Source organism: Kogia breviceps, chromosome 1 (assembly GCF_026419965.1).
Source record: "Kogia breviceps isolate mKogBre1 chromosome 1, mKogBre1 haplotype 1, whole genome shotgun sequence".
Lineage (NCBI taxonomy): Eukaryota > Metazoa > Chordata > Mammalia > Artiodactyla > Physeteridae > Kogia > Kogia breviceps.
In genome coordinates this window covers 176,192,617-176,206,869 of record NC_081310.1, presented here as the reverse complement: position 1 = coordinate 176,206,869, position 14,253 = coordinate 176,192,617, and the positions used below count along the sequence as shown (strand labels likewise).

Genomic DNA, 14,253 nt, shown 5'->3' with positions numbered 1-14,253 from the left:
TAGGCCCAGCTCTGATCTGCGGGCCCTAGATCTTCCCCTAGCACTGCTGCATCTCTGGCTTACGTGCAGAGCTGCAGGGAGGATCCGATGGGGGGAGGACTGAGCTATGAACAGAGAGCCTTGGCACTGCAAAGATGACGGGGAGTTATTAAAAGAAGTTAGAAAGCGGCATATGCACTTTTTCTTTCTGGCAAGAGTAACAGGTTCCAGCCATGGTTCTACACAGCTAAGGATTCACCACAATTGGGTCTGGAAGCCCAAGAGAATTTTGGGCAAAGAGGAAAGAGCCGGTCCTGGAGCTGTGGGCTCTGCCTGCCTCTCCCCATCCTACTCACCGAGGATGACTGGGTGGGCGTCTGTGCAGACACACTGCTGCCTGAGGTGCTGCCTTGTCTGCTGGCCACCAGGCTTGCCTAGGAAAGGAGAATTCTCATCACCAGAGGCCCAGACCTCCCCAGTCATCCCCCCCACCGGCTCTCACCTGCCGCAGGGTACACTATAGGGCAGTGGTAAGGAGTCAAACCCTTATTCTGGTTCATCCCCGTGACCTCAAGCAAGTGCCTCAGTTTCCTCTCGTATAAGGTGGGGATAACCACAGTATCTACCTTGTAGGCTTGCTGGAAGGATTACACGAGGCGGAACATTTACATATAAGCGCTCGAACCGCCAGCTGTGACTGTTACCAATGTTTCCAGCCCTCTTCAGCTCCCACCCCACCGCACCCACTCTATCATACCCAGCTCACTGGCCCCCACGTGGAGCACCGGGCACGTACTGTCCGGAACGTCCAGCCTGCGTCCTCCCCGTGGCCAGCGTCTTCTCATCCCGCAGTGTCAGCTTCACTGTTCCTCCAGCAGACAGGCTCCCCCCTCCCCACCAGCTGTACCCAGCGTAAGGCGGGCCTCCTTGTTACTCAGCCGCAGCAGGCTGCTCTTCTCTTCTGCACGCTTATCAGCACTCTGGTAGTTAGCTACTTTGCCTCCTCGTCTATTTGTGTTTTTCTGACTACTTGCTGTCTCCGCACCACAAGCTGCAAGAGGACAGGGTCCACGGTGTGCTCGGTGCCCGCCATGAACTCTGGCATGCAGCAGGTGCATAAAGATTCTGTCGAATGCATGACTGGCCTCTTCTCGGCCACTGAGGGCAGACAGGCAAGCTGAATGGGCAATGGCCTTCTCCTGTGGACACCTCCTCGCACCCTCGGCCCCCTCCCTGCAGTGTGGTGAGGGGGGGAGGCAGGCCCCCGCCAGCCCCTCCTTGGGTGAGGCAGGAGGAGAGGTCCAGCCGCCCCGCGTGAGAGCTGTGTGGCCTCGGGTGAGGCGCTTAGCCTCTCAGAACCTCTTTCCTCATCTGTCAGAGGACTCGGGATGACGATCGCACCCACTTTGCAGTGGTTCTGTGAGGACGCGGTAAGAGAACGCATGGGCACACGTGTGCAGGGCTTGCTTTTCCTGCCCCTTCCTTCGGGGGCATCTGCGGTGCTCCTGTGACATCGTCTTACCTGCTGCACGGCCGCGAGGCTCTGGAGCTGGGCGCTGCTGAGGTGCTGCTGCTGCAGGGCCGCCGTCTGCAGCATAAGGTGCTGCTGCTGGGCCGCGTACATCTGCTGCAGGTACTGGGCCGCCGTGCTGGGCTGCCGGTGCAGGGCTTGCTGGATCACCTGCAGAGGGCGGGGTGGTTGGGGGGAAGAGCCGGTGCTGCGGCCAAGCCTGCTCAACACCCTCTCTCCACAGCTGCTCAGATAAGGACCAGGCCTGCGATCCCCACTCGCCAGGGAGCCAGGGAGACGACTGTGTGCAAATCTCCACGCGTTCCTGCCTGGCCTCTCTAGCAGCTCTCCTTAGCACACACGCTCCCTGCTCCTCGCCGACAGGGGCTACACACGCCGCTACCACCAACTCCCGGGGCAGTGGGAGCCCAGGAGACAGGAGTCCTTTAAGCCTCCGGTGACACGGGGCCCCACGCCAGGCTTGTTAGGTGCCCCCTTCCCCGCCGTTCTGCAGCCTCAGATGAGTCTAACGGGGCTGCGGGGATGATGATGACAGAGGGAACCGAAGTTCAACAAGGCTGAGAGGAGGAAAGGGGTGGGAAGAAAGAGACAAGTCCGAAGCGCAGCCTATTCTAGCTTTGAACACACAGCCAGCCAAACTCAAACCTGCTCAAGGGCAACACCCTTCCGGCAGGGGCTGCCCCCAGCTGCCTGGGACGTCCTATCTGTCCCTCAGAAGACGGTCCCCCTGGCCTTGCACGGCAGGGATGCTGCAGCTACAGGGATGCTACAGCTACAAGGATGCTGCCTTCCTCTTACTCTTTCCCTCCTTCTCTCTGTCACTCTCTCTTTTGAGCCACCATCTCCCATTCCCTGGCCTTACTGCTATTCCCTCTTTCCTGATGGGACTGGCTGAGCCACAGTCTCTGGGAAACGACAAAAGGCTGATCTTTGATCCCTTCCCCTTCCCCCATCCCTCAAAGCCTCTTCTCCACCCCCAGGAACAAGGAAAAGCAAATGCCTTTCCTCCAGCCCTGAGACCCTCTACCTTCTTCTCCTTAGCCTCGTACATTTCTCCTCCCTTCCCACCTGGTCACCCTCCTGCTGTCTTCCCATGGGGCGCCCTACATGGGCCCTCGCTAGGCTCTGGCCCACTTCCCACCCTTCGCTCTGCTTTCGTGGCTCTAGGGCTGCTTCTGCTCTGGGTTCTGCCCCAGGCAAGTGAGCCTCTAGTCTAGCTCTCTCCAGCTTAACGTGACTTCTAGGGGCTGGCAGCTCTCAGACAAAACAACCTCTGGGCTCAGATTTGGGGTTCTGTAAAAACAGGCTGATATCACAGATTCTCCATGGGCTCTGGGGTCTCCCCAGATTCCCCCACCCCATCCCAACTCCTCCACCCACTTCCTTCAGTGTACTTTCCCCTCTGAGGGTCCCGGTTTACATGAGCTCAGTTCTTTTTATTCCTTGTTCTCCCCGGAATGCTTTCTTCTTACTCCCTTTATCTAGGCCTCTTTATTTTCCTTAGACCCCTAAAAGCACCCCCAAGCATCCAGACAGCAGTAGTAGAGATGGACTTTTTCTCACTGGAGGATGTCAAGGAACAGAAATAGGAGGCACCCCAATAGTTCTGCTTGGGTGCAGAACACAACTTTGGGTCACTCCATTTGCCAGAGCAGAAACCTCAAATCCCTTTTGCCTAGAACTGTGGTGCGGGGCAGGAGGGTACATCCTAACGTCAGCTGCTAGAAATTGGTGCTAAAATACTCATGTGCAGAGGGGCCAGAGGAGGAGGCTGGGGGAGGCGGCAAGGATGGAAGCATGGTTTTATTAAGTGTGAGGCAGAGAGAGCTGGGCGAGGGAAGACTCCAGAGTAACTGACGGGGTCTCCTTTAACTAGACTTTTCAGGCTCTCTCACCATCTGCTGTGGCTTCTCCTCCATCCCCTAATCCGGGCCTAGGGCCAGAGCAGGATGAGCTCACTCATCTAGTACATCCAAACTGCAATAGCAAAAGCTATCAGAATAAACGCTTCTCGGCTGTGGTCTCTCTTTTCTGCCTAGGTTATCCAGGAGCCTCAATCAGACATCGTAGGGAATAAGAACACAGGTTTGGGGGGAATCAGGTTCAGCATTTTTGTCTTTACCTGGTGACCCTGGATAAGTCACTACCTTCTCTGAGCCTCAGTTTTCTCAATTACAGAATTGTGCCTAAGGATAACCATCCTCACAGCTGGAGAAGAAGATAAATAAGCAAAATGCTTCAGACAGTGTGGGGCACATGGCAGACAGCAAAACATTTTGGAAGAGTGTGTAGTCACCCGGAAGGCCTCATAGATGCCACTTTGCAAACCGCTGCTTTGGTGAAGAAGGCAAAAAGCTGGAAAGACAAAGGATTGCTTGGGGTTCTATTTTGGTCCTCCATCTGTAAGAGACTTAGATTTGGTACAAGGCAGTGGTCACTTAGGTAGGGGATCTAGGTTGTGGCTGAGCAGATTCTAGTCATTTTTTCTCTTTGCTATTTTCACTTGTGTGTCCTTTATGATTTCACATGTTTATCCTCCCCAACCGGCACTGTGGGATCTGAGTCATACTGCAATAAAGATGTTAAAAAAAAAAAAGAAAGAAAGAAAGGAATTTTCGGATCTGCTAAGTATTCCCACTCTCCCCAACCTTCCCTGATTGAATCCATCTAGTATCACGACTCCTCTAATGATGCACAAACATTTACCCACTGACATACACCCTTATGCCCATTCTAGATTTAGCACCCCGTTCGTCCTGCCAGACCATGCCAACACGCCCTCCTGGCTAGCCCTGAGACGATTAATCAGGTGGCGTCTTACCTGCACAGTCTGCCGGTCAGGAATGCCACTGTACACAGAAATCTGGGGCCCCGTGGGGCGGCCGCTGCCACCGCTGCTGCTATTGTTGCCGCCACTGCTGCTACTGACGCCGCTGGTACTGCTGGCGACACTCGCGCTGCTAGACGTATGGGGGGGCACTGGCAGCTCGTTCTCCATGGCCTACGGGATGGCACAGTCAGGATGCTCAGGTGGCAGAGGAGCAGGCGGGTGCTGGGAGGGAAGAAGCAGAAGGGAAATGCTTAACAGACTCCGCTCTCTACCAGCCTGTGTGGGACTTCTTCTGAACTGAGGTCTTGAGCCTCCCCTGCCATCAGGACTGGTCTAGGCTTGGCTCACTAGGCGAGGTGTGAAATCAGGTCAGCCTGAATCTAAATTTTACGACTGTTATTCTGCTAGAGGAGATGAAAAACAGCCAAGGAGGGTCCCCTACCATGGGCTTCCTAGCAGTAATCTTAGGGACTATTCCTCACACCATCAAACTTTTCATCACTGGGGTAGAGAAACTGGACATCAAAGAAATTATTATTTCTCCATATTTATATAGGCAGTTCTCGAAAGAAATGGGATCCCAAATCTAGAGAGAACAGAATGAGAGAAAGAGGCAATAAAATAAACTGCGGTGTTTATTTTGTTTTGTTTTCCAACCAGAAGAGCTTCGAGTACGTTTGGAGTCTGTCTCCTTCCTGAAGTACTCGCCGAGTGCTCTCTGATCTAATGCTGGGCAATGCGGTGAAAATCACAGGTTTTGGAGTCAGAAAGACTTAGGTTTGAGTCCTGGCTCTGCCACTTACCAGCTGGGAAACCTTGGCAAGTCACACTTCTCTAACCTTCTGTCATAATCTGGCAGACACAAGAGCGTAGGGATTGTTGGGAGGATAAAGTAAATTAACAATACAAAGCGCTTAGTGGGGTGTCGGCCATATATTGAGTGTTCCTTATGCATTGGCTGTTACTGTGGTTATTAAAACTGCCCCCAGCCTGTTTCCCACTGTCCGGTTCCTGTAGATCAATCCTCTTCCAAGGTGGAACTGGCAGAGCCTCCTGGGACTTCTATCCCAGTCACTAAGGGTAGAAGTGCCGGAAGTTCCTTCAGGGACCAGCCTATGATTGGGATTCAGAACTGGAAGCTGCGCATCCCCTTCAGGCAAGGAGTGGAGAAGGGCTGGGAGAGAAGGAAGGAGTGGTGGGAAGGTCATTCCCAGCCTGGGTTGGTTTTTACCATGGGCTGCGAAAAGTGTAGATGAAGGTTCAAAGGCAGGAGTGTTGGGGGTGAGGAAGTCCAAGTTACTCCCAGTGGGCAGGCAGCAAGCTGAAGTTCAGACGCCTGTGGCTTCCAAGGCAAAGCAAACAGCACTCATGACCTGGGTCCTTAAGCAGTGATTTGCCCCAATTTTTATATGTCTGCTTTGACTGCCACAGGGCGAGGCCATCCTCCATGAATTCTCTTTGTCCTGAACTGCACTCAGCTCTGGGCCTCATTTTGGCTGCTCACCTGTTAAGGATGCTTATGATGGTGATGGTGATGCAGGTTGATGAAACAGCAAAGTCTACAAGTATTTCCTGTGCCCTGCTCAGTTGGAATCTACCTTATCTTACGCTCCATGGAAGGAAGCATTGGCTGGATAGAAAGCAGTAGAAGGCATAATTCGGATCTTGCAGGAACTGACAACCTAGTTGTTGAGATGAGGCTCCGTTGGGATTTTGAGGCTCACCGAGCAACAAATCAGTAAATGGGAGTTATATTCAAGCTTGGAATATCCCACAGAATCCCAAAGTCTCTTCTTAGCTCAATGCCCCACCTCCCTTTCCCAAACTGTTGATCAGAATTGGGTTTCAGTTCTTGCTTTGCATCCCACCCTAGGAAATCTCAACGGAAGTATTAATCCTTATAACCGTAAACAAATAAAATAAAACAAGGCAGCAGCCACAGCAAATTAAGGAGAGGGCAGTCTACATCCTGGATGATCAAGCCTCAGCTCTATTTTTTTTTTTTTTTTCTTTTGCAGCAGCTAGGGCAGATCTTGGGCACAGTATATACTCAATCCTGATGAGAAATCAAAGAAGACAACATTCTAAAGAAAGTATGGCATTTGTTTATGGAAAAACTGCACAGGCAAGACAGCAACTGCTCAGAGAGAGAGAGAGACAGACAGACAGACAGACAGACTGACCTTAGTAACGTGGGGACACAATATGTTTCCTGAAGTCTCTTGCCCGCCTGCCCCCTTCCTTCTGCTAACAAGCATGCCTTTCCCTCCTCTCTTCATCACCTCATTCTTGGCTTCTGCACCCCCTCTTCCGCTTCCCCGCCTTCTGCCCCTGGTTTTCCCATTCTTGCTGCTGCCTCCTCAGCCCTATCCTCTGTCACCCCTGTGCTCACGCCCACCCTCCCTTTCCCCACGCCCCTGTGTGCTCACACTCACCTCTCTGTCTGATTCTCTTGGACACGTGCATATCCCCCCCCCACCCCTCCGCCCTCTAGCCCTCATTCCATTGACCCTAGCGGGCTGCTCTGGTTACTCAGATGAGCTCTCTCCCCACTCCTGCCCTCTTTTCTCTCTGCCAGACCCTCTCCCAGCTGCAGCCGGCCCACTCCGGGCCCCATTCCCTGGCTCCAGCTCCCTCCCCTCCCTCGTGGGCCCACTGCCTGGCCATCTCACTCCCCCAGGCCTGAGGAGGCACGTCCTCTCTTTCATTCCCACGCACATGCCCTTACTCTCCGGACAGCGCATGCTCCGTCTCCCTCCCCTTCTCGCCGGCTGGCCGGTTCTCTCGCAGTTCCAGCTCCCACTTCTGATGACTACAGCTGTCTCTCCAGTGCACACGCACTCTCTCTCTCTGGCTCCCTCTCAGTCTCTTGCAAAGCACACCGGAGGGAAGGACAGACTCTGCCTAAGAGACGAGGGACCACTTCAAAGGAGAAGTAACATTTGAGCCACCTGAACCCACGCTTTCTCTGCTTTCACAGCATAAAGCTGCCCTGTCCCACCTTCCACTCCTTGTCAACCACTTCTAAGACCGTTCCCAAATAAACACGCTCCTAGTTTTCCCGCAACCTGAACATCTACCTCATGTGGGGTATGTTTGCTAAGTACCGGGAATTGAGAAGAGGTAGATGACGTGGATCCTCCTTTTCGGGTTCATAACTTTTGAAGGCATATTAGGTAAAACCTAAGGCCTCTTGCCCAGGAAAAAATGCACAGATGTATAAAAAAAAGTACTTAACAATTGTAGAGGTTCATGAATCCTTGGAAGCCTGTTCCTTACCTCTGGACTCTGTTTCTTAGTTGGTAGGGACTGGGCACGAAGTACAAATTTAAAGATACAAATAATATTGCTGCCCCTATGCCAAATGAGCGATGAGACCACACCTGCTGGCGTTCAGAAGAGTGGTGTGTTGAGAAGCGTGTGTGGCTGTGACAGAGGGAAGGTGGAGGAGGTTACTGTAGGCTTTGTGAGTGCCGAGATTGACACTCCTGCTGGGTAGTTACTGCTGGAGGGGAACAGATGGCCAGCCCTGCCCTCTGCCCATTCTCTGGTCTCTCAATCTTCCCAAGAGAGGCAAAGTGCTGCAGGAGACAGAGCATGGATTTAGGGGTCAGGCAATCCTAGCTCTGGGAATGCTAGCTCTACTGTGACTAGTTGTATGGCCTTGGGCAATGCAGTTTACCTCTCTTAGTTTTAGTTTCCTAATCTGCAAAACTGGGTAATAAGAATACCTATTTGGGGGGTGGTATACGTGGGTTAGCATTAATCTCTTAGCTTCATCCCACTTTCCTAACCTTATATTCTACAATGTGAGTCCACTGCTCTGGTTTGGTAGATCTGCTTTTTTTCTTCCAAAGACCACATAACCACGTGCTCATGACTACCTCCTCCGCTCTTTAATTTTGATGAAGTCCAATTTATGGTTGCTGTCATATCTAAGAGGCCACTGCCTGATCCAATGTTTTGAAGGTTTATACCTAGGTTCTTCTCAAAGAGTTTTACAGTTTTAATTTTTACACGTAGGTCTTTGATCCATTTTGAATTAATTATTGCATATGGTGTGAGGTAGAGGTACACCTTCATTATTTCTTAACATTTTTATCCTGGTAAAATATTTATAACATAAAACTTGCCCATTCATAATGTTGTGAAACCATTACCACTATCTATTTCCAGAATTTTCACCACCCCAAAGAGAAACTCTGTCATCATTCAGCAATAACTCCCCATTCCTCTCTACCCCCACCGCCCAGCCCCTGGTAAATTCTCATCTACTTTCTGTCTCCATGAATGTCTATTCTAGAAATCTCATATAAGTGGATTCATGTAATATTTGTCCTTTTGTGTCTGGCTTATTTCATTTAGCATAATGTTTTCAAGGTTCATCCATGTTGTAGCATGTATCAGAATTTCACTCCTCTTTATGGCTGAATAATGTTCCATTGTATGTATATATCACACTTTGTTTATCCATTCATCCGCTGATGCACACTTGGGTTGTTTCCAGATTCTGGCCATTGTGAATAACACTACCATGAGCATTGGTATACAAGTATCTGTTTGAGTCCTTGCTTTCAGTTCTTTTGGGTATATACTTAAGAGTGGAAGCGCTGGACCATATGGGAGTTCAATGTCTAGCTTTTTGAGGAACCACCAAACTGGCTATTTCCTACCTCTGTGGTTTTACTCATGTTGTTCCCTTCCCCTGAAATGCCTGCCTTCCATTTTTCACTTACCCAGCTCCCTAGATCATCAGAACAACTTGTGTCTCTTCTGTGAAACCTGCACTGAATGCAGCGTCCTCTAACACTTCTCTTGCTTCACACTGGGTCCTAATTTCTTTCTTAAAGCCATCCAGTTGGTTGATTTACCCCAAGACACTTTGTGCTTACCTCTCTCCTAGCACTTGTCATCACAAGAAAGTGATTTACTTATGTGTCTGTGTTCCCCACTAGACTCTGAACTCCTGGAGAGTAGGGATCGAATCCTGTTTTCCCATATATACCTAGTGTTTCATTCCATAAATGTCTGTTGAACAAAGTTGCTTGAAACACACTGTACTCCATCCTACTTCTCATTGGAAAGCTCTGCTTAATTTCTACCTCATCTTCAGAATTCTTGCCAACTACTTTAAAACATATAGCGCTGGTGATTTAATTTCAGTACCTTCCATCAACGGTATCTACACTAATAATATTGATTATTTATTGAGCAGCTATTATGTGTCAAGCACTATAGTGAGTGCTTTATATATACACATGACCTCCCTTATGGGGTAGGTATTATGCCAATTTTGTCAATGAAGAACTTAGCAAAGTAACTTATCTAAGGTCATCACAGAACTAAGATGCAAAACCAAGTCTGATGCCAAAGCCAGAGCTCTTCCCACACTACACCCTCTGAGACCTCACCCATGATCTCACCTTGAGCAATTATTTCAATGACATTGGCCAAAGTCTATATTGGAGCATACTAGATTTTCAGAGGTGTTAAGGAATTACGATTGCTGAATTTAATCCCTAATTATTAATTAATGTCTATTAAATGTTGTGTACTTACAAAATAACCTCTCTCTATATATATAATATACAAAGGATAATACACAAGTGTACCCACCAGTCAATTTAAGAGACCGAACATTAGCACAATCTCCCTTGTTTTTCCTACGCAAAAACTGAACCCTAGGTTTTGGGGAAGTGAGTCACTCAAGGAGATAGGGCTCTGCTGACTGTCCTGCAGCAGTATGAACACGGAGGCACCCTCAGAAAACCGGCTGGACTCATGGTGGGAATTTGCTCAACCAGAGGGCTGGAGTTTGCCCTAAGGGGAAATTTGAAGCTAGGGTCCTGCCATATGTCACTTTCTCACTGGTCTCCTGGTGGACAGGAACTTGTGTTGGAAAGAAACAGAATTAATTAGGAAGTGTGGAACAATACAGCAGCTTTCAAACTTTTTCTACTATAGTTCCCCTCTTTGAACCCAAGCTTTCAAGGCCTTCTGCCTCAAAGCTCTGCTCTGTGGGCTCAAAGCTCTGCAGGCTCAGTGAGGGCCACCGAGGCACCATGTGGAGTCTCCTAACACCCCGAACTGGGGCACCACGTTAGAAAATCTGAACACTTGAACTCGCTAGGCTTTAAGCATTTTACACACCCCTATTCAATTTCCTTTTAATTCCTACCCTTATTCCTCCTTCTAACTAGTTCCTTCCTACTCCCCTCAAGGCCACCCATCCCTGTGGACTCCCACTATGAACCCAAGCCAAATCTGATTAATGGCAACGTCTAGAACTGAGAGTCTTTTTCTCTGGGTTCCAACTCACTGTGTGGTTTTGTGTGAGCCGGAGCTCGCGGAAGGCTGTGATTCATACGTACTTTAGTCAGTTTTCCCCTCCCAACCGCGAGGGACCACTTTGAGTGCTGTGCTGTCTGTAACCAGCTCCAGACAGTGATCTGATTACAGGTCTCTGATGCCCAGAGGGCCTGAGACCGGCAGCTGTAGAAATGCTGATGGTTCTGCCCTCCCAGGAGCCACCAAGTCTGGAGAACACTAGGCCTTTGTCCCGAGGGTCAGGGAAATCCATTTGCTGCAGATTACAGCTGTGACAGAGGTTCCAGGGAAGCAGAGGGGAAAGCAACTGAAAACGGAGCCCTCCAAATGGAGCTTAAAGCCCTGGGGCAGAGCGGGGTGGGCTTCTCCTATGGAAGCGGAGACTGAAGGGCGATGAGAGGTCTAGTCCCCCCAACAGAGGCTGCTGCTGTTATCACCCCTGTAGTGGCTTGGGGGACAGAGAGTTTGAAGAGGCAGGCGACGCTATTCTTTGCTATGGCTCTGCCTCTCCTCTGGCTGCCTCTCTGTCCAGGAATAAGTCAGTATTAGCAAAGCGTTCAGGCTCTCTAGACTCAGGGGCCCGAGGGGAGGCCTCCTTATGCCTCTCTACAGTTAACTGCATCAACCTAAGTGTCCTGATTTGCACTGATCTGATTATGCCTCTGGCAGCTGTCTGAGGTGACTGATACATTGGAAGCAGTCCAAATGGATTCAGCTCAAACCACCGCAGAAAGTTCCCTCTCTCCCCAACCTCTGCGTGTTGTCTCCTTTATGTCTCTAGAAACCCAAGCAAATAAATGAGGGCTCACAAAGCAGAAATGAAGGATGAGAAGTTAAAGCTGACCACACAGTCCTAGCCATCAAAATCGAACAATTTCACTGTGAAACAGAACCCAACAAATAAATTTTAAAAATTTTTAAGAAAGCCCTGGGATGCATTTATTTATTGTACTTTGTACTTTGAAATAATTTTAGACTTACAGAAAAGTTGGGAAAATAGCCAAGAGTTCCTATATACTCTTATGAACCACAGTATAATGATTAAAACCAGGAATGTCACATAGATACACTATTATTAAACAAATTACAGACCTTATTTGGTCCTTCTGGTCCAGGATATCACATAGCATTTGGCTGTCATGCCTCCTTAGTCTCCTCCAATCTGTGACAGTTTACTCTTGTCCTGTCTTTCATGCCATTGACATTTTTGATGAGTACTGGTCAGTTATTCTCTAGACTGCCCCCCAATTTGAGTTTGTTTGGTGTATTTATTTTTTCTCATGATTAGAATGAGGTTAACCTTTTTTTGGGGAAAAATACCACAGAAGTGATGTCGTGTCCTTCCCAGCGCCTCATCCCAATGGATACATGTTATCGATAGGTCTATCATTGGTGATGTTAACCACAGTTACCTGGTTAAGGTCAGAACCTCATAAATTTAAATGAACAAACTTTTTCTGAAAGCTCATTGTTTTCTTTGTAATTTAGCAAGTGTTTCCATAACAAGCTGGTGCTGGTTGGCTGAAGAATGTAAAGAGGAATGAGAAGGATTTGATCTCTTGTGGATGGAACATACAGTTAACGCCACGTTATGTAAACACTGGGTGTTTTGCGGTGGAGGCACTTTAGTCTCACTGCTCTAAGACGGGGCAGCCGTACAGCCTGCATCGTCTATGGCAGGGACTGGCACTTCTGTAACAGGCCTGAGAGCAAATATTTCAGGCTCTGCTGTAACCACGCAACTCTGCTGGGCAAAAGCAGCCACAGACAAGTCCTAAGTGGCGTGGGGCTGTTGTTCCAATACAATATTAGTTACAGAAAGGGAGGTGGGCCAGGTTTGGCCCGCGGGCTGTAGTTTCCAGGGCCCCTGATCTGTGCACACCCACATGGCTGACCGTGTACCTGCAGCAGGTTGGCTAACAGCATGGGCTTTGGTGTTAGAAAGACCTGGGTTCAAATTCTAACCAGGCCACACATTAGCCGTGTGTCCTTGAGCAAGTTAAGTCATCTTTGGGGCCTCAATTTCTTTAGCAGTGAAACGAGACCCCATTTCCCTCATGGGCTGGTTAAATACGATGTCTGTGAAGCACTGAGGACCATACTTAGCAAAGAGTAAGCATGTGATGAATGGCAAGGCTGCGAGCCTGAATTGGGATTTGGAAAATGATCCCTTTAAGCATGTTAAATAGTGAGGATCCCATAAGTTATTTTTATCATCGGTCACAGTCATGCTCAAAAGTCTCTTTATAGGGCTTCCCTGGTGGCGCAGTGGTTGAGAATCCACCTGCTGATGCAGGGGACACGGGTTCATGCCCTGGTCCGGGAAGGTCCCACGTGCCGCGGAGCAGCTGGGCCTGTGAGCCATGGCCGCTGAGCCTGCACGTCCAGAGCCTGTGCTCCGCAACGGGAGAGGCCACAACAGTGAGAGGCCCGCGTACCACACACAAAAAAGTCTCTATAAAAAACCATGGTCTGACTTGAGGATATGGGGAGGGGGAAGGGTAAGCTGTGACGATGTGAGAAAGTGGCAGGGACATATACACACTACCAAATGTAAAATAGCTAGCTAGTGGGAAGCTGCCGCATAGCACAGGGAGTTCACCTCTGTGCTTTGTGACCACCTAGAGGGGTGGGATAGGAAGGGTGGGAGGGAGGGTGACACAAGAGGGAAGAGATACGGGAACATATGTATATGTATAACTGATTCACTTTGTTGTAAAGGAGAAACTAACACACTATTGTAAAACAGTTATACTCAAATAAAGATGTTAAAAAAACAAACAAACCATGGTCTGTTTTACCTGTTTAAATGTTTGTCTCTTTTTTAAAGGGCACTTTTCCTGCAGGCTCTTTAGGAACATAAGGTTTAAAGGCAGCCCATCTCTATATTGAGCAAAAATGCGTGCTCTATAGCCGGCCTGCCTGGGCTCAACCTTCAGCTTCCCAGTTAGACTCGGAGCAAATCAGAAAGCCGCTCTAGGCTTCAGTCTCTTACCTGTAAAACTGGGACAACAATACCACCTGGTAGGGTTATTTGGAGCATTAGATAGGTTAACACATAGACAGCAGTTAGAACTGTAACTGGCACTTAGTAAACACTTAAAAAATGTTAGCTGCTGCTGTCATGATATTATTAATTATTATTATTATTGACATTATTAAAGGTTCTTCAGTCTTAACTCCAGGGTTTAAAGAGGGATGCTATTCTACCGGTTTCCCAGAAGACAAACTTGGATCCAGTCATTATGTTAAATTGATGCCTAATGTTAGGACATCCATCTCTTGAATTTCCCAGCTAACCATCGTATACTGTATCCATGTCCTTTTTTCTCTCACTTCAAATATTGCCTGCTATGGGCTGAACTGTGTGCCCTCAAAAAGATGTTCAGTTCCTAAGCCCCAATATGTCAGAACGTGGCCTCATTTGGAAACAGGGTCATTGTAGATGTAATTAGTTAAGATGAGGTCATACTGGCATAGGGTAGGCCCCTAATCCAATCTGACTGGTGTCCTTATACAAGAATGCAATGTGAAGAGGCAGACATACATAAGGAGAAAACAGCCATGTGAAGACGGAGGCAGAGAT

General features: G+C 49.0%; 1 protein-coding gene across 6 annotated transcripts in view; it reads right to left on the bottom strand.

Annotated features, from left to right (window-relative positions):
* PHC2 (polyhomeotic homolog 2) overlaps positions 1–14,253 on the bottom strand; it is a 103,452-nt gene that overhangs the window by 45,595 nt on the left and 43,604 nt on the right. For 5 of the 6 annotated variants that reach the window (XM_059070887.2, XM_059070880.2, XM_067012084.1 and 2 more), the window contains exons 2-4: positions 4,332–4,562; positions 1,502–1,660; positions 336–413 (exon numbers count right to left, since the gene is read on the bottom strand). In XM_059070887.2, coding sequence (XP_058926870.1) covers positions 336–413; positions 1,502–1,660; positions 4,332–4,508 — 414 coding nt within the window. In that variant the 5' untranslated portion in view covers positions 4,509–4,562. Of the gene's footprint in view, positions 1–335; positions 414–1,501; positions 1,661–4,331; positions 4,563–7,068; positions 7,151–14,253 lie in introns of those variants that run through there. The other variant, XM_067012073.1, reaches the window with a different exon arrangement.